Source organism: Bufo bufo, chromosome 4 (genome assembly GCF_905171765.1).
Source record: "Bufo bufo chromosome 4, aBufBuf1.1, whole genome shotgun sequence".
Classification (NCBI taxonomy): domain Eukaryota; kingdom Metazoa; phylum Chordata; class Amphibia; order Anura; family Bufonidae; genus Bufo; species Bufo bufo.
In genome coordinates, this window is record NC_053392.1 from 390,933,819 (window position 1) to 390,956,534 (window position 22,716).

A 22,716-nucleotide genomic window follows, 5' to 3' on the forward strand; every position below is an offset into this window, starting at 1 on the left:
GAAGACACTGAAGATGAGTGAGGAGGCGGGCCCTTTTGAACCTTCCTGTCCCTGCCTGGCTGGAGGAGGAGGATAATCTCCAAGTAAGGTGCCGTCATGGAGGATTCGCGAAAAAGGAATTACCGGTAAGACTAATTCAACTATTGTACTCCCCATCACCACCTCCTCAGGCAGAGAGTTCCATAGTCTCGCTGCTCTTACCGTAAAGAATCCTCTTCTATGTTTGTGCACAAACCTTCTTTCCTCCAGACAGAGGATGTCGCCTCGGCACAGTCCTGGGTAAAAATAGATAAACTAGTTAGGGCTTTGCACACGACTGTGGGTTTGGTCCACATCGGATCCACATTTTTTGCAGGTCTGATTTGGATCCATTAATTTCTGTCTGTCTGTGTGCTGTCTGCATCCAGATGTTCGTTCTGCCCCATGTCATATTCTTGTCCGTTTTTCCTTAACAGAGCACAGGAAGTACCGTTCCACAAAATGCAAATGAACTAGGGCTGAAACGATTACTCGATTAAATCAAGTAATTCGACACAAAAAAATCCTTGATGCAAATTTTTTGCATCGAAGATTCGTTTGTGTCATGTGACCACGGAGCGGGAGTGAAGCATTTGCTATTACTCCCGCTCCGTGGTCTCCCGCTGCGCTTGGAATACTCACCTTTCCAGCAGGGGGCCTCCGGACACTTCACAGCACGTCTATGGTCCCGCGCTGCTCTGACCTCCTGACGTACGCACGCCGTGACCTGACCCACTGTGTGATGTCAGGCGCAGAGCAGCGCGGAACAATGGAGTGTCCGCAGCGCCCCTGCTGGAAAGGTAAGTTAGTAAAACCGAGGGGGTGGGGGCGCAACTAAGGCCGGGTGCCTGGAGTGCACAGCGTCATAGTAACCAATGACACTGTGCAATCCGGGTGTCAGGAGGAGCTTGGCAGCAGAGCTGATGGCACAATGGGGGGAGAGCTGATGGCACTGGGGTGGGGGAGAGCTGATGGCACTGGGGTGGGGGAGAGCTGATGGCACTGGGGTGGGGGAGAGCTGATGGCACTGGGGTGGGGGAGAGCTGATGGCACTGGGGTGGGGGAGAGCTGATGGCACTGGGGTGGGGGAGAGCTGATGGCACTGGGGTGGGGGAGAGCTGATGGCACTGGGGGAACGGACCTGATGGCACTGGGGGATAGTGGAGCTGATGACACTGGGGGGAACTGATGCACTTGGGCTGATCGCACAGTGGGGAACGAAGGGTGTTGGGGACTAATGGCAGGGGGTCTGATGAGTTTTTATAAAGGAAAACAGTCTATTAATTATTTTTTTCTTATTAGATTACTCGATTAATTGTAAAAAATAATCGATAGAATACTTGATTACTAAAATAATAGTTTACTGCAGCCCTAAAATGGACGGTATCCGTGTTTTACGGATCGCAAAAACGGCACCAGTGTGCATGAGGCCTTAACCAAATGCAGCTGATATTTTGGTTTCAGGTTCACTAGCCACACCCAGGCATGATTACTGCCAGACCTGTTGAATCTAAACCAAAGGGGTATTTTTAAAATAATGTATGGCTGCTTTTTTTTCTTCATTTTGACAGTACTCTACCATTGAAAATTAAATATAAAATATTGTTCTTTTATAAACTATTTTAGAACTTTTTCCACCTCTAATGTGACCTATAAACTGTAGAACTCAATTGAAAAACAAACTGAAATCTTTTAGGTAGAGGGGAAAAATAATTAAATAAATAAAATATGGTTGCATAAGTGTGCACACCCTTAAACTAATACTCTGTTGAAGCACCTTTTGATTTTATTACAGCACTCTTTTTGTGTATGAGTCTATCAGCATGGCACTGGCACATTTTGACTTTGCAAGATTAGCCCACCCTTCTTTGCAAAAACACTCCAATGTAACCTGTTAGATTTTGCACTCAATGATGTAAAAACGAAACCCAAAACCTGCCAGAATTGCAGTTTTATTTTTTTGATTTTTTTCAAAGGGTTACTTTGCCTAGTTTACTATCATCTGCAAAAAATATTTTACTGTACAATCCTTCTACAAGGTAATTTATAAATTCACTAAAGAAACTATGGCCCAATACTGACCCTTGTGGTACCCCACCGGTGACGGTGACCCAATCTGGGTATCTACTGTTAATAACCACCCTCTGTTTTCTATCACTGAGCCATTTTATATACTAACCTTTTATATGGCACAATATCAAATGCTTTGGAGAAATCGAGGTATATGCCATCCATTGAGTCACCCGGTCCAGCCTAGAACTTATCTCTTCATAGAAACTTATTAGATTAGTTTGGCAGGACCGATCCCTCATAAACCCATGCTGATACGCCTAGTGTACCATAGGTCCTCCTGACCAATTTGCTTAATGATCAGATTGCTCATTAATTTATCACTAGAAAATGACCTGTTGTCAAGTTTTTATTTTCCACATCACGATCTATATTAATGGTTGATGAAACACCATAACAGGAAAACCCTCAAATAACAAACTCCTCGTGTCATTGGGGCACAGTATTGTGCCATAATGTGGGAAATATTTTAGGCTACTTTCACACTTGCGTTTGGGGTTTCCGCTTGTGAGATCCGTTTGAGGGCTCTCACAAGCGGCCCCAAACGGATCCGTTCATCCCTAATGCATTCTGAATGGATAAGGATCCGTTCCGAATGCATCAGTTTGGCTCCGTTCCGCCTCCAATTCCGCTCTGGAGGCAGACACCAAAACGCTGCTTGCAGCGTTTTGGTGTCCGCCTGGCCGTGCGGAGCCAAACTGATCCGTCCTGACTTGCAATGCAAGTCGATGGGGACGGATCCGTTTGACGTTGACACAATATGGTGCAATTGCAAACGGATCCGTCGCCCATTGACTTTCAATGTAAAGCCAGGAGTCCCTATTAATATACCATCGGATCAGAGTTTTCTCCAATCCGATGGTATATTTTAACTTGAAGCGTCCCCATCACCATGGGAACGCCTCTGTTAGAATATACCATCGGATTTGAGTTAGATCGTGAAAACTCAGATCCGACAGTATATTCTAACACATAGGCGTTCCCATAGTGATGGGGACGCTTCAAGTTAGAATATACTAAGAACTGTGTACATAACTACCCCCTGCTGCCTGGCAGCACCTGATCTCTTACAGGGGGCTGTGATCCGCACAATTAACCCCTCAGGTGCCGCACCTAATGCAAGTGTGAAAGTAGCCTTAAAGAGGACCTTTCACTAGTTTAAAAACTATAAACTAACTATATCAGTGGGCAGAGCGGCGCCCAGGGGTCCCCCTGGACTTACTAGTATGTCTGGGCGCCGCTCCGTTCGCCCGGTATAGGCTCCGGTGTCTACAGCTCCCTCTGTTGTTCTGGGCAGAGTTTTTGTATTAGGGTTGTCCCTTGCTGCAGCGCTGGCCAATCGTAGCGCACAGCTCATAGCCTGGGACCCTAATACAAAAACTCTGCCCAGTACAACAGAGGGAGCTGTAGACACCGGAGCCTATACCGGGCGAACAGAGCGGCGCCCAGACATACTAGTAAGTGCAGGGGGACTCCTGGGCGCCGCTCTGCCCACTGATATAGTTAGTTTTTAAGTGAAAGGTCCTCTTTAAGTGTTTTTTATATTGATTTTTTATTTTTTTTGCATTTTTGTTTGCTTTTTGGGGTTTCTGGAGTTTTCATGAAGTTGAAGGCACACTACTTTTATTTGCTTCATATATTCATAGTAATATTTATATATATTTTATTTTACTCAGGTTGGCGCCAAGGGTAAAGTCGTAGGAATTGATCACATTAAGGATTTAGTAGATGATTCTATAAATAATGTGAAAAAAGACGATCCGTTGTTACTGTCTTCTGGTCGAGTGAATCTCTTGGGTAAGTGTCATGTGCATTCTCAGTTTATGGACATAAGTGCTGTTTTACATGCATATATAAAAGAGCAGGTATTATATATGAAGCGTCTCTCCAGCTGCCGGAGCTGGTATAGACTCTGAACAGCGCTAGTAATGGCTGTAAAAATTCATGTTCTGCAAATCCTGGATTAAACAGCCAGGTGGTGTTTTACATCCATATTAAAGGGAGACGGACTGCGGGGACGTGTTAACCACTTTACTACATTATTACACTCCGCACTGGTTTATTAATGTCTTTTTTTGCCTATATATTGGCATCTGTGTGGCAGATCACGCCATTTCCACTGTGGACACAGCCTTTTCTGCCTTGGCTGCTGCACAGCGTCTCATGCCTGGGCGGTAAGATCATAGGCATGTCGCTTAGTGGTGTGACCAGTTTGGTGTCCATTGCAATTTTTTTCGGATTGGAAAACTAGTAATTGGTTGCAAAGAACCAAATGTCATCCCAAGATAAGAGAAAGTGAAGATTTGGGTAAAATAAGCAGATAACTAAGGCAAATAAAGCAAGTCCTTACATACAACAGTCAGTAATAGATGCTGGAAGCTGTAAATCACTTTCTATGATGAGGACAGGAGCTTCTTCAGGGTCTTGTATAGTACTACGTGTAATATGAAATAAAAAGGGAAGCTTATCCTGGCATAGCCAGAGGGGGGCAGTACTGTAAAGAGGAGCTACCAGACAACCAGTACAGGTGGTTTTACCAGAGAAACCGTCAGTTCGGAGTCTGAGGTATTGTATGTTGAGTCTAGATTCAACTTAGCACGGGAAAAACCATTGTAAGTTGAAAATACTGTATTCGTAGACCTTTGTATCTTGAGGGATCACTAGAATGATTACCATAAATGTTTTTTAAGTTGTCCTGTTTGGAAGACTTTACAGTGTATAATAGGATCTTAGAGTATTTATATATATATATATATATATATATATATATATATATAATCGCTTCGTATATTGACATCTACATGGCAACACCTAGTGAGATCCTTAGAATAATTACAGTTAAGGGCTCATGCACACGAGCGTGTGTGCCCCTTGCCCGTATTGTGGACTGCAAACAGCGGGTCTGCAGTATACGGGCACTGGTCCTGTGCAGGCCGTACTGCAGATGCGAACCCGTTGACATGAATGGGTCCGCAATCTGCAAGATACAAAGGGCAGGCATGGATTGGGAGCACTACAAATTGCTTCCTGGGATATCAGTCCATGCCTCCACACCGCATAAAAAAAATCGAACATTTTCTATTGTTTTGCTGTCCTGAACGTATGTTGCAGATCACAGACCCATTCAAGTAAATAGGTCAGAAAATGGCGTACACTCCGTCAGTACCCCTGCATTCCAGTCCGCAGCACGGGCAGGGGGCACTTGAATGAAACATGTCTGCAGTCATGCTGCCCATGAGCAAATGATACAAGGAATAGCTCATTGTAATGAGTTTCAGTATTTTATGCAGCAGTGGCTAGGACAGTGTGGATCTGCTGACTGGTGACCTTTAAATAGTATTTAATTTACGCACTTATATATCGCTGACCTATTCAGCAGCGCTTTACAGACATTTTCATCAAGCTGTCCCCAATAGGCTCACAATCTAAGTTCCTTATCAGTATGTGTTTGTAATGTGGGAGGAAACCCGGGGAGAACCTACGAACTCCATGCAGATGTTGTCCTTGGCCAGATTTGAGCTTAGGACCCCAGTGCTGTAAGGCGACAGTGCTAGCCACTGAGCCACCATACACATTTCCTTAATTTTTATAGTGTTAAAGATGTCATGTCACCACTCCTGACATGTCTGTTTTAGTAAATAATTGTACTCCACATGAAATGACAATTCTGGAGCATCTGATAAAATTCAGTTGGCCTTAGAGGCAGCTGACTGGCGTTGCATGCTGTTATTTAGTCTATGATCTACTAATACACCCAGATCCTTCTCAACCAGTGACTCTCCCAGTATTACTCCCCCTAGGACAGTGATAGTGAACCTTTTAGAGAGTGCCCAAACTGCAACCCAAAACCCACTTATTTATCGCAAAGTGTCAACACTGCAATTTAACCTGAATACTATAGTGCAATATAGTATATCATCTATGTACTTTATCATTTAGCTATAATAGCCTGCCTACACTCTATGTGCTGCCTGTGCTGTTCATAGTGCGCCCTGCGCTGATGAATGGCAGGAAAAGTCTAAGGCATATTGTACACCATAGATTTTTCCAGAGTGTGGGTGCCCACAGAGAGGGCTCTGAGTGCCGCCTCTGGCACCCGTGCCATAGGTTCGCCATCACTGCCTTAGGACATGTGCTGCATGCAGATTATTAACCCCCAAGTGCATAACGTTGCATTTATCTATATTGAACTTCTTTTGCCAAGTGGAGGCCCAAACAGTAAGTTTGTCCAAGTCATCTTGTAACCTCTTCCATAGACTGTACCGTATTGCAAAGTTTGGTGTCATCTGCAAAAACACTTGGTCAGTGTTCCCTCAAAATGACCTCCCTTTGTCTTCACTCTTTGTAATTCACAGTATTGTCTTCTCCTTCTGCACTGGAGGCTGTCAGTAACCTTCTTCCCAGTTTTCATCAATTTTGATGGACAAATAGCGCTTCATGCATAAATATGACGTACACTATCGTAGGTCAATGAGCTTTGTTGGGCGCCATTGGAGTCAGTCATGTGACGCATTGGTTACAACTTGAGTTCTGCTCTTATGAAGGAATAAAATAACAGAATTCAGAAGGCAGGTGTGAACTCAGTCTTGTGCTGTATTGTTTAGACTGTTTTTGATCCCTGGTACATTATTTTTTATTTTATGGGTTCTAGAAATACAATTTACTACGAATATCTTTTAATTTATCTATAACTGCACATGGCACTGCAGTCCTGGCAGTTATAATGGAAACGGCGCATCATTGGGCTCCTTTCAGATGTGCTGGTTTTACCATGGTTTTTGATGTGCAATGTGAATAAAGCCTTAGGTCTCACACACACACAGCAGATCCCTGGGCACAGAGCCCTGATTGACTCCTTTGTGCAATCCCTGCAGGCTCAACCATACTTTTTATGTACAGTGCTCCTAGGGGAAATACCTCTGTACACATGGAGTCTAATAGAGCTTTCTACAGTAAAACCGGAGACCTAAAGTACAGAAGATACCTTATTAACCTCTTCTTATTAACGCTAACAAGAGATCAGGACAATAGATTTACTGCCTTTGTTGTAAACAAAATTGTTTAAAGGAAGTCTGTTAGCAGTTCTTACTATGCTAAACTGCTGACAGCACCAGGTATGGGCAGGGGAGAGCAGTATGAAACAACTTTTGTGGAATATGAATTACTGTGAATATAAATTTTTATTTTGCCAAATTCTGATGTGCACTGAAAGGCAGAGCATCGCTGTGAAAGTGATCTGTGCATTGAGCTGCTTCACAGCCCCTTCCCTCTGCTCTGAGTGACAGCTGTATCATCCAAACAGGAGACCCCTACAGCTGTCACTCAGCAGAGGGGAGGGGCCCTTCCTAGTGAAGTTGTGCCTGAAGCAGAACTTTTGCAGAATAAAAGTTCATATTCTCACTACCCCTGATGATAAAAGCTCACAAAAGGTATGTTTTTTTTTTTCTGCTCTTCCCCTCCCCTGCATAGGGTTCTGTCAGCAGTTTAGCATAGTCAAAACGACTGACAATTGCTCTTTAAGTTCCCCAAAAGCAAGCATAGTTGTTAAAAATGGTAATAGATTTTAGCAACTTACATTAGAAAGTTGGATCACTTTCATTACACAGTATTTAAGCACAATTAACATAAAATTAAAACCGCCATCTAAATAGCGGCATTCTAATCTTTTTGTGTATCTCTAGTTGGAGACGGACGCATGGGTCATCCTGAAGAAGCACCATATGATGCTATTCACGTTGGAGCTGCTGCGCCAGTTGTGCCACAAGCTGTAAGTATTCTGTTTTCCTTAGTACAGAGCAATTTATGACCAGAAACTAGAAGAACAATCTGTTGCTGTTAGAAAGAATTGAAAATTGCATGTTGGTTCTTCCTTTCACATTTCTTAAGATGCAATTATAAGAAATGTTTTGCTTCCAACTTGAAAACTGAAAAATTTGCATTTCTATGGACATAATGTCCTTAAAAAATATATCCTATTTACAAAATCATGATATGCGGTACTGTCGCTATAAATAATAAGGGTAATTGTAACCCTTTTACACATTCTTCTGTAAAGCTAAACATATGAAGTCAATGCAAATAAGCAAATTTCTCCTTTTTGTAGCAACAGGAGGCTGACATTTTTGGGAGATTTACTAAGCTAAATGCACCAGAATTCGATTTGCAGCATCTGTCTAAGCTTACCCTGTCTAAATATTAGGCAGGATTAGAAATTCTGGGGTTGTGCAGTGGTATAATATTGACGACCTATCCTCAGGTCATAAATATCAGATCGGCAGGAGTCTGACAGCTGTTTGAAGGGGTTGAGGCGCTTGTGTGAGCACTGCATCCTCTTCAATATGTACCTGCACAATGTCTCCCTTGTTGCAGTGGTACAGTGTAATTACAAGTGCCCTGTCCCATTAATTTATATTGATATATAAGCGAACACAGCGTTCAAATAAGCGCTGTGACCCCTTCAAACAGCTGATTTGTGTGGTGCTGGTAGTAAGACCTTTCCACCAATCTGATATTGATGACCTATATGTTTTTTGTCACCAGTATATCTCTTTATATGATGTTTAAGAACAGTATTTACTGTATATACAGTAATTTATTGATGAAATGCATTTTGTGAGCTTTTATCATCAGGAGCAGTGTGAATATGAAGTTTTATTTTGCCAGATTCTCTTCTTGCAATAGCCTAAGAGGTGGAGTTTCACTGTGAAGTGCTCTATGCATTGAACTGCTTCCCAGCCTCCACTTCTGCTCTGAGTGACAGCTGTAGCGGCCTTTTGGTTGGGTGCTGCAACTGTCACTCAGAACAGAGGGGAGGGACTGTGAAGCAGCTCAATGCATAGAGGAAACTCTGGCAGAAAGTTCATATTCACACTACTTTGTGTGTGTCTGTTTGTTCTGCTCTCCCCAGCCCCTGCCTATTGCCGTCATGGTGCTAGCATGGTCAGTATTGTTGACATGGACCCCCTTTAAGGAACATCCACCTAATGCAAATGGAAGCTGCTAAATTTAATCAGTAATTTTTTTCAATATCCCATAAGACTTAATGGTGTATTGGAGCTGTGCTGTACTGTACCTTCTTATGAATCAAAGAAATGGTCCATCAGAGCAATGCTATGGAGATATTCGTCCCTAAAGCATTGCTGCTAGAGAATAGCACTGTAATATGTGTCCAAACTTAGACTACTTTCACTTTTGTTGCAGAGCATCTGCTCCACCAGAACAGCCTGCCAGAGTTCTCTGATCCAGCATTGCAGGATGGTACCAGAATGCCCGCCAGTCCAATAACTATAATAGGGTCGGGCAGAGATCCTCCCACAACCCAGCAAAGATGCCGAGAATTGGGCAGACAGGAACTGCTGTGCGCAGTGGTTTTCCAGGCTGTACCGCATATGTGAAAGTAGCCTAAGACATATGGTTGCACACAGTGCATACAGACCTATGTGTCTCCATACACCTGGCTGTACTGTGTGCATGTGGCCTCACATCTGCATTCTGGGGCTCTTCCATTGTATTTCCTCTCTTTCCCAGTTTTAGTACTTTAGACATTGTTCCTGTGGCTTGTTTGTGTATGGTTGAAGTCGTTCCTTGTGTACGTTTTATTATCTGTTATGCTAACAGAAGAGATCCGGATCCTGGTGGACAGCTGCAGTGAATTCCGGTTCTCCGCAGCTGCCCATAGACCCTAGCAAACTACATATCTCCTGTACAGAGAAATCTGTTATTGGGCTTTGGAGAATTAGATTTTCTCTAGTCATTATTCACATCACTAAAAATGTCACAACAGTATGCTCAGTGCCAGCAATATTCTGTCTTAATTGAAATGTGTGCTTTGGCTCTTCCAGCTTATAGATGAGCTTAAACCTGGAGGAAGACTAATCCTACCTGTCGGCCCGGCTGGAGGAAACCAAATGTTGGAGCAATATGATAAGTTAGAAGATGGAAGTGTCAAAATGAAACCCCTGATGGGGGTGATCTATGTGCCTTTAACAGACAAAGAAAAGCAGTGGTCAAGGTGGAAGTGATTTTCTGTCCCACTCTTTCTCCTTCCAGTTACACACAAGGTGAAAGGTCTGGATATTAGCAGATAACTGGAATGACTGCATTTGCTGCCGTCACTGCTCTCTGCTACTTCCATACCATTTAACACTAGCACGACCATAGCGTGTGAGACTAAACTGCAACACATACAAATAAATGATCTGCATGGCTTCTGGGAGGGTTCACATGCTAGTTAACACTTAATACAGGTTCAGTCATGTCTAGCTCTGCTTTTTGTTCTTGCATCATGTTCAAGTTTTTACTTAATTCAGCATTTGGTTTTACCAGTTAAAACTACAAGGCTCAGGTGTTGGAAATGGCACCTGTCCGTGATTATAATTAAAATTTTGGGCTAGTTTTCAATATATATATATTTTTGCCTTGTGATATGTCAGAGAGCTGAGACCACCACCGTTCCCTAGAATGAGGGGAGAGAATCATGCACATGTCATGCTCTAGCTTCTCACTACTGATGACAGAATTGAGACGGGCCCATAGACTTTTTTATGGAGCCTGGCATGTGCAATGTGGAGAGAGTGCGTTATGTGCGTGCATTTCTTCAATCCGGTGGCGGTCTCAGCTTCAGACTTTTGATATATCTTTATGACTTACCGGAAGTTTTAAAAAAAAAAAGTTAATTGACCGATAAGATGGTGCATTTTTAATTATCTATCATTTGTTACGCCCCCTTCTCAAAGAAAAGTCTGGTACCACTGTAAATATGAGACTCCTCCTCCCTCTTTCTAATCAGTCCATATTGACCGCAGCATCTAATGGCAAGAATCCTAGGCTGTTGCAGCAGCAGGATGTCGTCTGGATGTGTATTACAGCCGTTTTCCTGCTGCTGAATTTTTGGGGACTGTGACAGTTTTCTGCCACCCAAAAAATTCTAATTTTGGTAAGAGATGGCTTTAATTTTATCTAATCATCACATGATATTAATAACTTCTACTTTTATTAGGCTACTTTCTCACCTGCGGCGTTAAATCTCTGCCGGAATTCTCCGGATCCAGCACTGCCGGATGCAACGCGAATGCCTGCTGGCCCCATTAAGTATAATTCGGCCGAATTCCTGCAAAAATGCTGATAATTGGCCAGACACAAACCGCTGCATGCTGCAGTTTGTGTCCGGCTGATTCCCGGCATTGTCTGCCGGATCGTGGTGCCGGCAGTGTAAAAGTTGTCTTAGAGGGGAATTCTGGTAAGGCTACTTTCACACTGGCGTTTCTGGGTCCGCTTGTGAGATCCGTTTCAAGGCTCTCACAAGCGGCCCAAAATGGATCAGTTCAGCCCCAATGCATTCTGAATGGATAAGGATCAGTTCAGAATGCATCAATTTGGCTGCGTTTGGTCTCCGTTGTGTTTTTGAGGCGGACACTAAAACGCAGCTTGCAGCGTTTGTGTTCGCCTGACGATGTGGAGCCAAACGGATCCGTCCTGACTTACAATGTAAGTCAATGGGGACTGATCCATTTTTCACTGACACAATATGGTGCAATTGAAAACGGATCCATCCCCCATTGACTTTCAATGTACGTCAAGACTGATCCATTTTGACTTAGACTTTTTTTTGAATGAATAATATAAACGGATCCGTAATGAACGGATACAAGCGTTTGCATTATAGGTGCGGATTCGTCAGTGCAGATACAAGACGGATCCGCACCAAACGCCAGTGTGAAAGTAGCCTAAGAATAAATGATCACCTATCCACTGCTAGCTTGCCAGAACAGAGGTTTCCTTGTCTCCTGCTTGGAGTGGCACTTAAAAATGCATATTGGTGATTTTGGGGGGTCCAGCCCAGGGGAATGAGGCACCACCCAGCCCCTCTAATTTCAATATAACAAACACTTCGTTCTTCTGAATTAGGGGTCAGTTTTTACATCAGCTATGAACAGACTTTAGTGACATCAGGATCAACCTTTCATTTTTTTAGGTGTATTTTAAGGCATCATTTTAAAAAATACTGATTATTTACATTGGAATAGATTTACTAAAGCTGTACACTGGTTTTCTGGGAACACAAAGTTGCAAAGTTGAAATTTTCTATCATTCACTGCACTTTTAAAAATAAAAGTTGGGTGGGATTTGGCTAGACAAATTTAAATAATGTATGCCAGAATTCTCTGCCAGTCCATAGCATGATTATATTTAAGTATCTGTCACACGGAAAGCAAAAGGTGCAAAAGAATTTGTTGAGTGGCCTGCGTCTCCACCTTAACCATTATTTTAGTTCTGATCTATTGAGATACAGTATAAATACAATAAGCCCTAGATGTGCCGAAAATGTTTTTTGCTGTGGCACCAAATGCTGCAATTAAAAAAAAAAACCTTGGCTTGAGCCTCCAGTTTACTACATGTTTGTTTTATTTTAATAACAAGTGATTTATTACTATTACATGCTTTTTTATTTGCTTATGGCTTTGCTTCTACCAAATATTAAAGGGCGTCTGTCATGAGATTTGTACCTATGAAACTGGCTGACCTGTTACATGTGCACTTGGCAGCTAAAGGCATCTGTGTTGGTCCCATGTTCATATGTGCCTGCATTGCTTAGAAAATGTTTTAATGCAATTGTGCCTCTAGGAGCAACAGGGGTGTTGCCATTACACCTAGAGGCTGTGCGCTCTACAACTACCACCCCTTCTCCACTTTGATTGGCAGGACCAGGCATGATGATGTTTTCACTGACTGGTTCTGTCAAAGTGCAGAGAGTGCGGCAGTTGCAGGGAGAGCAGAGCCTCTAGGTGTAACGGTAACGCCCCCATTGCTCCTAGAAGCTCATTTGCATATATTAAAACATAATTTTTCTATGAAATGTGGGCATGCATGAACATGGGACCAACACAGATGCCTTCAGCTGCCAAGTGCACATGTACCAGGTCAGCCAGGGTCATAGTTTCAGATCTGACAGATGCCCTTTAAGTTTCTGAACCATGTTCCTGCATGTCTCAGTAACAAACCTATTTCTCTCTACAGGGATGAATTGTAATGGCTCCATCACTCCGATCCAAACATAGTATTATGGTGTGGTGTCTCCTGCACCTCCAAAAGCTTTTTCTTCAGACTCGTCAGCAGTGCAGCTTCTTTTTGTTTGTTTTTTGACCCTGTTTAATTGGCATGGAATTTTTTTTGTCTTTTCTTTTGGGTTTTTAAAATCTAATGTTAAACTGTGCAAATCCCATTAAAAAAAAACTTATTATTTAAGATATTTATTTTTTATGTGTTTGAACATGCCAGAGTATCTGACCTAGAGCAGATACTCACCATTGTGAACTATTTAAAGAAAAAATGCACATATTTTGTTTTCATTTCTGGATACATTTAAAGTGTACCGTTAGCATCACTGTAAAATGTTCAGCTCGTCACCAAAAGACACTACAATGCATAATGTCACATCTCCGCTATATGCTGCTAAACATCTAGAAATGAACTTCGCCATCAGAGCTTTTGGACGTGCTGTGGTAGAATAGCATGTGGATGCAGTCAGCAGCTTTATCTTAACTCCATGACACGCTTAGCCCTGGACTCTTCAGTGCATCAGAGTGAGCTGTAGACCTGGTCAGACCCAACATGTAGGAAATAGTTTTCATGGTTTTCGAAAAAGGTGGCACTTGGCAGCCTCTGCTACATCCGAGCTTTTCCTGTTCATGCAGTTTATAGTTCACTGCTGTGTACTACACGTGCTGTGTAAGCCCTGTTCTCAAACAGTTTATGCAGTTGCGCTTTGCCAAATAAAATACAAAATCCAAGAATGCGTCTTTACGTCTTTTGTGGAAGTGCGAAAGATTGTGACACGAATGAAAAGATTGAGTTTCGCTGCATGAAAATTAGGGGCAAATTACTGTTCTGCCTGTTAGCTTGGAAGTAATAACCCACACGTTGTTAGTTTCCCCTTTGTACATTAAATGCTGATGTCTGTGGAACAGAGGCCAGAATTTAGAAAACTGCTGGATGCTGGAGATGGCTTGTAATAAGCCTTAGTTTGGATAATGCTCTACTCTCCATTATCACAGGAAGAATCTGACTCGTGCATAACAGTTTTTCATTTAGGTTGGCTGGAAGTACTGTAAATGCTGTATACAAGAAAGGAACCCTTCCATCAAGACTAAGCGGCGGGATAACAGATCTGCCGGTTACAGTAAACTCACTCCTGGGAAACTGCTCCCAGTGCCTCCAGTTTTGAGTGTCTCTGGCTGTGAGATGGTTTACATAAAATATTAGGGAGTTACATAACTTCAGAGGTTGCCCATACACCTCATTAGCTGTCAGCCTCACTGACTATTCTTTCCTATTCACCCATACACATGCATGCTTGGTTTAGCGGAGCATATGTATGTGTTCTCAATGGGTATAGTAGAGTAAGCTGCTGTCAGTCACCTCTTGCCTGATAAAATGATCAGGTATGTTGAAATCCAACTGCCCTATCCTTCTCCATCTGCTGTTGGGGGGGATTGGCACCACCATGGATGGCAGGTTCAGCTGACTTCACTCTTAGGTGTATAGGCACCTCAAGAGTATATTCATACTTTTTAGGCAGTGGAATCGGATCCATCCTCTAAAGGGAGTCTGTCACCACTATATAACCATATACAACGCTTACATGGCGCTGTAGCACACCTATACATGACTGTAATGATACCTTTGTCATATTTTTTAGACATCCAGAAGCAGGAAAAACAATGTTTATTACATATGCAAATGAGCACTCGCAAGTGCCCAGGGGCGGTGTTCAGTATGTAGGAGCCCAGGCTGCTCTGCCGCCTTTCAGCGTTACTCCTCCCCAGCCTCTTCCTTTGCCCGCCCTGCAAGTCCCTTGTATCATCCCTAGGTCCGGCCGAGATCCTGCACATTGCCTCGCCGAGGCATGCGCACTGCGATGCCCATTGTGGGCACGGCATCGCTTTAGTGCGCATGCACCGGCGAACCGCTCAAAACCAGCGGCAAGGGGGCGGACCAGAGGCGCACAGGAAGACTGGAGGAAAGCCGAGCTGCTGTACGGAGCCTGTCACAGACGGGTAAGTATTTTCCCTATTTCCACTTTTCCAGCTGGGGGCCAGTGTTGGAGGACATTATGGGACAACTATCTTTGAGCATATAAGGAGAGTGCAGTAGACATCGCTTATCTAGACTTTAGTTAGGCTTTTGATATTGTCCCCACATAGAAGGCTTATCAATAAATTGCAGTCTTTGTGCGAGGACTCCCATATTGTTAAATGGATTAGGTAGGCTCCATTCACACGTCCGTGGTGTGTTGCGGATGCCGCCCGGCACCCCTATAGAATGGCCTATTCTTGTCCGCAGCTGCGGACAAGAAAAGGACATGTTCTATCTTAAATGAATGGGTCCGCAACAGTTTCGCAAAATTGCAGGAACGGATGCGGACCCATTTGCTATTATTTTGTTATATTGTTATATTAATTATCACATCCGCACTTGTTACCTTGTGTAGGATGTCTATTGTGGTACTTGTGGTTTGCCGCGGGCATCCTCCACCGTATGCATTTTTCTGGGGATTGCCATTAGCAACGGGCCACAAGTGCAGGATTTGCTCCCCTATATATATGCACGACTGCATGTGGGTTTGAGCAACTCCTGCTAATGCCACGCTAGTCTTTTCAGTTTGTAGATGTGTGAATGGAGCCTTAGGCAGTGGCTGAGGGACAGACAACAGAGGGTTGTAGTCAATGGAGTATATTCAGACCATGGTCTTGTTACCAGTGGAGTACCTCAGAGATCTGTTCTGGGACCCATATTGTTTAATATCTTTATCAGTGAAATTGCAGAAGGCCTCGATGGTAAGGTGTGTCTTTTTGCTGATGACACAAAGATTTGTAACAGGGTTGATGGAAAAGGATTTAGGAAAACAAGAGGAATGGTCAAAAATCTGGCAACTAAAATTTAATGTTGATAAGTGCAAGATAATGCACCTGGGGTGTAAAAACCCAAGAGCAGAATATAAAATCAGTGATACAGTCCTAACCTCAGTATCTGAGGAAAGGGTTTTAGGGGTCGTTATTTCAGAAGACTTAAAGGTAGGCAGACAATGTCATAGAGCAGCAGGAAATGCTAGCAGAATGCTTGGGTGTATAGGGGGAGGAATTACCAGTAGAAAGAGGGAGGTGCTCATGCCGCTCTACAGAGTACTACTGAGACCTCATTTGGACTATTGTGCTCAGTACTGGAGACCATATCTCCAGAAGGATATTGATACTTTGGAGAGAGTTCAGAGAAGAGCTACTAAACTAGTACATGGATTGCAGGATAAAACTTACCAGGAAAGATTAAAGGACCTTAACATGTATAGCTTGGAAGAAAGACGAGACAGAGGGGATATGATAGAAACTTTCAAATACAGAAAGGGAATCAACAAGGTAAAAGAGGAGAGAATATTTAAAAGAAGAAAAACTGCTACAAGAGGACATAGTTTTAAATTAGAGGGGCAAAGGTTTAAAAGTAATATCAGGAAGTATTACTTTACTGAGAGAGTAGTGGATGCATGGAATAGCCTTCCTGCAGAAGTGGTAGCTGCAAATACAGTGAAGGAGTTTATGCATGCATGGGATAGGCATAAGGCCATCCTTCATATAAGATAGGGCCAGGGGTTATCCATAGTACTCAGTATATTGGGCAGACTAGATGGGCCAAATGGTTCTTATCTGCCGACACATTCTATGAGTTGGAGGCCACTGTTTTGGGGTAACATAACTACCGTTTAGGGCCACTGGGGGACATAACTACATTTTAGGGCCATTGTTTGGGGACCATTACTACAGTTTGGGCAACATAACTAACGTTGGGGGACCTTTTGGGGGCACATAACTACCGTTTGTGGCCACTGTTTTGGAGGCACATAACTACCGTTTTAGGGGCACATACCTACAGTTTGGGGGCACATAACTACCGTTTGTGGCCACTGTTTTGGAGGCACATAACTACCGTTTTGGGCCACTGTTTTGGGGGCACATAAGTATTGTTTGGGGGCACATATAGTGAAGAACAGAAGTATTTGAACACCCTGCGATTTTGCATGTTCTCCCACTTAGAAATCATGGACGGGTCTGAAATTCACATTGTAGGTGCATTCACACTCTGAGAGACAGTAATAAAACATTTTTTTCAGGAAATCACATTGTATGATTTGTAAAGAATGTATTTGTCTTGCACTGCTGAACGGAAGTATTTAAACACCTGAGAAAATCAGTGTTAATATTTGGTACAGAAGCCTTTGTTTGCAATTACAGAGGTCAACCGTTTCCTGTAGTTCTTGACCAGGTTTGCATACACTGCAACAGAGATTTTGGCCTACTCCTCCACACAGATCTTCTCTAGATCTGTCAGGTTTCGGGGCTGTTGCTGAGCAACACAGAGTTTCAGCTCCCTCCAAAGATGTTCTATTGGATTTAGGTCTGGAGACTGGCTAGGCCAGTGATAGGCAAATTGCGGCTCTCCAGCTGTTGCAAAACTACAACTCCCACCATGCCCTGCTGTAGGCTGAAAGCTATAGGCAGTCTTTGCATGCTGGGAGTTGTAGTTCTGCAACAGCTGGAGAGCCGCAGTTTGCCTATCACTGGGCTAGGCCACACCAGAACCTTGATATGCTTCTTACGGAGCCACTCCTTGGTTATCCTGACTGTGTGCTTCGGGTCGTTGTCATGTTGAAAGACCCAGCCACAACCCATCTTCAATGCTCTGACTGAGGGAAGGAGGTTGTTGCTCAACATCTCACAATAAATGGTCCCATTCATCCTCTCCTTAATACAGTGCAGTCGTCCTGTCTGCTTCACAGTAGGGATGGTGTTTTTGGGATGCAAGTCATCCTTTTTCCTCCAAACGAGTAAGGTTTAAACCAAAAAGTTCTACTTTGGTCTCATCTGACCACATGACTTTCTCCCATGCTACCTCTGGATCATCCAGATGGTCATTGGCAAATTTCAGACGGGCCTGGACATGTTATGACTTGAGCAGGGGAACCTTCCGTGCAATGCATGATTTGAAACCATGGCGGTGTAGTGTTCTACTGACAGTGACCTTTGAAACTGTGGTCCCAGCTCTCTTCATGTCATTGATCAGCTCCTCCCTTGTAGTTCTGGGCTGATTCCTCACCTTTCTTATCATCAGTGATACCACACGAGGTGAGAACTTGCATGGAGCCCCAGTCCAAGGGAGACTGACAGTCGTCTTTAGCCTCTTCCATTTTCTAACAATTGCTCCAACAGTTGATCTATTTTCACAAAACGGCTTGGCAATTTCCCCGTAGCCCTTTCCAGCCTTGTGGAGGTCCACAATTTTGTCTCTGGTGTCTTTTGATAGCTCTTTGGTCTTGCCCATGGTAGTAGTTGGCGTCTGACTGACTGTAGAGTGGACAGGTGCTACTAAGTTAGATTAATGAATGGAGTAGAGGTGGACTTTTTAAAGGCACAGTAACAGGTCTTTGAGAGCCAGAATTCTTGCTGTTTCTCAGGTGTTAAATTACTTATGTTCAGCAGTGCAAGACAAATTCTTTAAAAATCATACAACGTGATTTCCTTTTTTTATTTTTTATTTTATTCGGTCTCTCAGAGTGGGAATGCACCTACAATGTACATTTCAGACCCCTCCATGATTTCTAAGTGGGAGAACTTGAAAAATCGCAGGGTGTTCAAATACTTCTGTTTCTCACTGTAACTACCGGTTTGTGGCCACTGTTTTGGGGGCACATAACTATCGTTTTGGGGTACCTCTTTGTGGGGGCATTACTACTGTTTGGGGCCACTTCTGGCCACCAAGGAAACCTTTATTATATGAAAGCTATTCATATTTGAATGTATGCCTGCCAGCTTTCCATTCTGGCTTATTGAAAGAACCCAAGAAGAACACACATACCCCTTCCCCAGGCTATGTTGTCCAAATGTCCTGTTGAGGAAATAAGGGAGATTTATCAAAACTGGTGTAAAGGAAAACTGACTTAGTTACCCATAGCAACCAATCTGATTCCAACTTTCATTTTCCAATGGAACTCTGAAAAATGAAATATGGAATCTGATTGGTTTCTATGGGCAACTAAGCCAGTTTTCCTTTGCATCAGTTTTGATAGATCTACCCCAATGTGTTGCTGGTGTTCTAACTTAGCCCATACACTTATGTACACACTCCACCTTCCTTACTCTTAATATATATATATATATATAATATATATATATATATATATATATATATATATATATAGGACACAGTTTTAAATTTGAGGGGCATAGGTTTAAAAGTAATATAAGGAAGTATTACTTTACTGAGAGAGTAGTGGATGCATTGAATAGCCTTCCTGCAGAAGTGGTAGCTGCAAATACAGTGAAGGAGTTTAAGCATGCATGGGATAGGCATAAGGCTATCCTTCATATAAGATAGGGCCAGGGACTATTAATAGGATTCAGATATATTGGGCAGACTAGATGGGCCAAATGGTTCTTATCTGCCGACACATTCTATGTTTCTATATAGTACCGTAGTCTTTATTGAAGACATAATGACCATATATTAGACCAGTGATGTCATGGCATGTCGCAAGTTGTAGTTTCACCATACCAATGTACTAGATAATTCTACAGTTCAATCACTGGAGGTTAGAGTATTGTATATTTTACAGCCATATTCATGTTGACATCCAATGATATAACAATACTGTATTATGTTAAAATTTCCTTTTTTTTTTTAAACACAACAAAAAAAGAAAAAATAATTAAATGTGGACACATTCCCTTTAATTATATTATCACAAGTAGTTTTGGATTTCAGGTGTATGGACAATAAGTTAAGGTATGCAGGATCTGGAAATTAATAGAAGGGGCACAACTGCTACAGATACATGCCGTTTATAAGATAATCAGACTCTTCAGAGGTTAGTGGACGAGCTTTCTTAAGCTTCTGTCTCACCAGCTGGAGACGACAAACTACCATCAAAAGCAGCAGCGAAGTAATGGCCAAACCAAGGGCCAGTGGTAAAACAGCTCCTGAAAGCAATCAAAAGTATAGAATTAGAAAAATACAGCATAATGGACATTAATGTAAGGTCTGATTCTTACAGTACTAAGACACAGCAACTCAAAATGGTTAAAAGCCTAGGTTGCTGGACAACACTTTAATATGTTGACCGCATGAGTCCTCGTGGCTACTGCAGTATTAGGATCCAAGGGACCTACTTTAGGTACATGGTGGTTGTCTCTAGCTCTTCACACAATCCACTGTTGCGTTACAGTTGTCAGAACACAAGACTACCATTATCTAGGTGACAAATGTGCTCAGCAGCACCCATTTCCAATGTCCTTTATTTTTTAGACAGGACGTGATCTCAGCAAAAGACCAATGTGTTTGAACAGAACAGAGAAATCTCACAAGGGATTTGGGTGATAAAGGCTTCTATTCTTGCTATGCTGGGTTCCAGTTAAGCTCCATTCACACGTCCGCAAATGGGTCCGCATTCGTTCCGCAATTTTTCGGAACGGGTGCGGACCCATTCATTTTCTATTGGGACGGAATGGATGCGGTCAGCATCCGCATTTGCGGAGCACGGCCCCGATCTTCAGGTCCGCAGCTCCGCAAAAGATAGAACATGTCCTATTCTTGTCCGCAGCTTGCGGACAAGAATAAGCATTTCTATAGGGGTGCCGGGTGGGTGTGTTGCGGATCCGCAACACACCACGGACGTGTGAATGGAGCCTTACACTCCATATACAGAGTTGGATTTTGTCCATCCACCTTCTAATTACAAGTTGGATAACTACCAATCACCCATGAAGGGTGAGCCCAAATCTTAAAATTCTGTATTTGCAGATAGCAGTCCTTTACCATTTATGATTAATAGACAGAAGTTATGTTAGGGTTGTTGCTCCACACTAAAATCTCATCAACACCTTTTATACAAACAAAACAATTTATACACTTTTCACGCAGAGGCACAGCATGCTTGATGGTTACTTTCACTTTAGATAGCCAAATACAGGTGAGAAGCAAAATAAGAAAATGCACATGTGCTGGAGGTGCATAATTGCTGGAAAAAAAGAAGATCCTTCTTAGACAACTACTTAACCACCTCAGCCCCCAGTGCTTAAACACCCTGAAAGACCAGGCCACTTTTTACACTTCTGACCTACACTACTTTCACCGTTTATTGCTCGGTCATGCAACTTACCACCCAAATGAATTTTACCTCCTTTTCTTCTCACTAATAGAGCTTTCATTTGGTGGTATTTCATTGCTGCTGACATTTTTACTTTTTTTGTTATTAATCGAAATTTAACGATTTTTTTGCAAAAAAATGACATTTTTCACTTTCAGTTGTAAAATTTTGCAAAAAAAAACGAGATCCATATAGAAATTTTGCTCTAAATTTATAGTTCTACATGTCTTTGATAAAAAAAAAATGTTTGGGTAAAAAAAAAAATGGTTTGGGTAAAAGTTATAGCGTTTACAAACTATGGTACAAAAATGTGAATTTCCGCTTTTTGAAGCAGCTCTGACTTTCTGAGCACCTGTCATGTTTCCTGAGGTTCTACAATGCCCAGACAGTACAAACACCCCACAAATGACCCCATTTCGGAAAGTACACACCCTAAGGTATTCGCTGATGGGCATAGTGAGTTCATAGAACTTTTTATTTTTTGTCACAAGTTAGCGGAAAATGATGATTTTTTTTTATTTTTTTCCTACAAAGTCTCATATTCCACTAACTTGTGACAAAAAATAAAAACTTCTATGAACTCACTATGCCCATCACGAAATACCTTGGGGTCTCTTCTTTCCAAAATGGGGTCACTTGTGGGGTAGTTATACTGCCCTGGCATTCTAGGGGCCCAAATGTGTGGTAAGGAGTTTGAAATCAAATTCTGTAAAAAAATGACCTGTGAAATCCGAAAGGTGCTCTTTGGAATATGGGCCCCTTTGCCCACCTAGGCTGCAAAAAAGTGTCACACATCTGGTATTGCCGTACTCAGGAGAAGGTGGGGAATGTGTTTTGGGGTGTCATTTTACATATACCCATGCTGGGTGAGAGAAATATCTTGGCAAAAGACAACTTTTCCCATTTTTTTATACAAAGTTGGCATTTGACCAAGATATTTATCTCACCCAGCATGGATATATGTAAAAAGACACCCCAAAACACATTCCCCACCTTCTCCTGAGTACGGAGATACCAGATGTGTGACACTTTTTTGCAGCCTAGGTGGGCAAAGGGGCCCATATTCCAAAGAGCACCTTTCGGATTTCACAGGTCAATTTTTACAGAATTTGATTTCAAACTCCTTACCACACATTTGGGCCCCTAGAATGCCAGGGCAGTATAACTACCCCACAAGTGACCCCATTTTGGAAAGAAGACACCCCAAGGTATTCCGTGAGGGGCATGGCGAGTTCCTAGAATTTTTTATTTTTTGTCACAAGTTAGTGGAAAATGATGATTTTTATTTTTTTTTTTTTTTTTTCATACAAAGTCTCATATTCCACTAACTTGTGACAAAAAATAAAAACTTCCATGAACTCACTATGCCCATCAGCAAATACCTTGGGGTCTCTTCTTTCCAAAATGGGGTCACTTGTGGGGTAGTTATACTGCCCTGG

At 42.5% G+C, this 22,716-nt stretch overlaps 2 protein-coding genes and 1 long non-coding RNA gene across 5 annotated transcripts in view; 1 reads left to right on the forward strand and 2 right to left on the reverse strand.

Moving 5' to 3' along the window:
• Positions 1–13,877, forward strand: part of PCMT1 (protein-L-isoaspartate (D-aspartate) O-methyltransferase) — a 46,966-nt gene extending 33,089 nt beyond the window's left edge. Inside the window, exons 5-8 of one of the 3 annotated variants that reach the window (XM_040429236.1) lie at positions 3,765–3,885; positions 7,770–7,855; positions 9,930–10,155; positions 13,105–13,877. In XM_040429236.1, the coding sequence (XP_040285170.1) occupies positions 3,765–3,885; positions 7,770–7,855; positions 9,930–10,109 (387 nt within the window). In that variant the 3' untranslated portion in view covers positions 10,110–10,155; positions 13,105–13,877. The remainder of the gene's footprint in view (positions 1–3,764; positions 3,886–7,769; positions 7,856–9,929; positions 10,156–13,104) is intronic. The other 2 variants (XM_040429234.1, XM_040429235.1) reach the window with 2 other exon arrangements.
• LOC120998546 lies at positions 6,654–12,758 on the reverse strand. The gene is made up of 3 exons (XR_005778426.1): positions 12,342–12,758; positions 6,927–6,932; positions 6,654–6,667 (listed from the first exon to the last, which is right to left on the reverse strand). It is a non-coding gene; the product is annotated as an uncharacterized LOC120998546 (long non-coding RNA).
• Positions 13,878–19,845: 5,968 nt separating the features above from the next.
• LRP11 (LDL receptor related protein 11) overlaps positions 19,846–22,716 on the reverse strand; it is a 42,690-nt gene continuing 39,819 nt past the window's right edge. Inside the window, exon 8 of the mRNA XM_040427094.1 lies at positions 19,846–20,111. Within this exon, the coding sequence (XP_040283028.1) occupies positions 19,957–20,111 (155 nt within the window). The 3' untranslated portion in view covers positions 19,846–19,956. The remainder of the gene's footprint in view (positions 20,112–22,716) is intronic.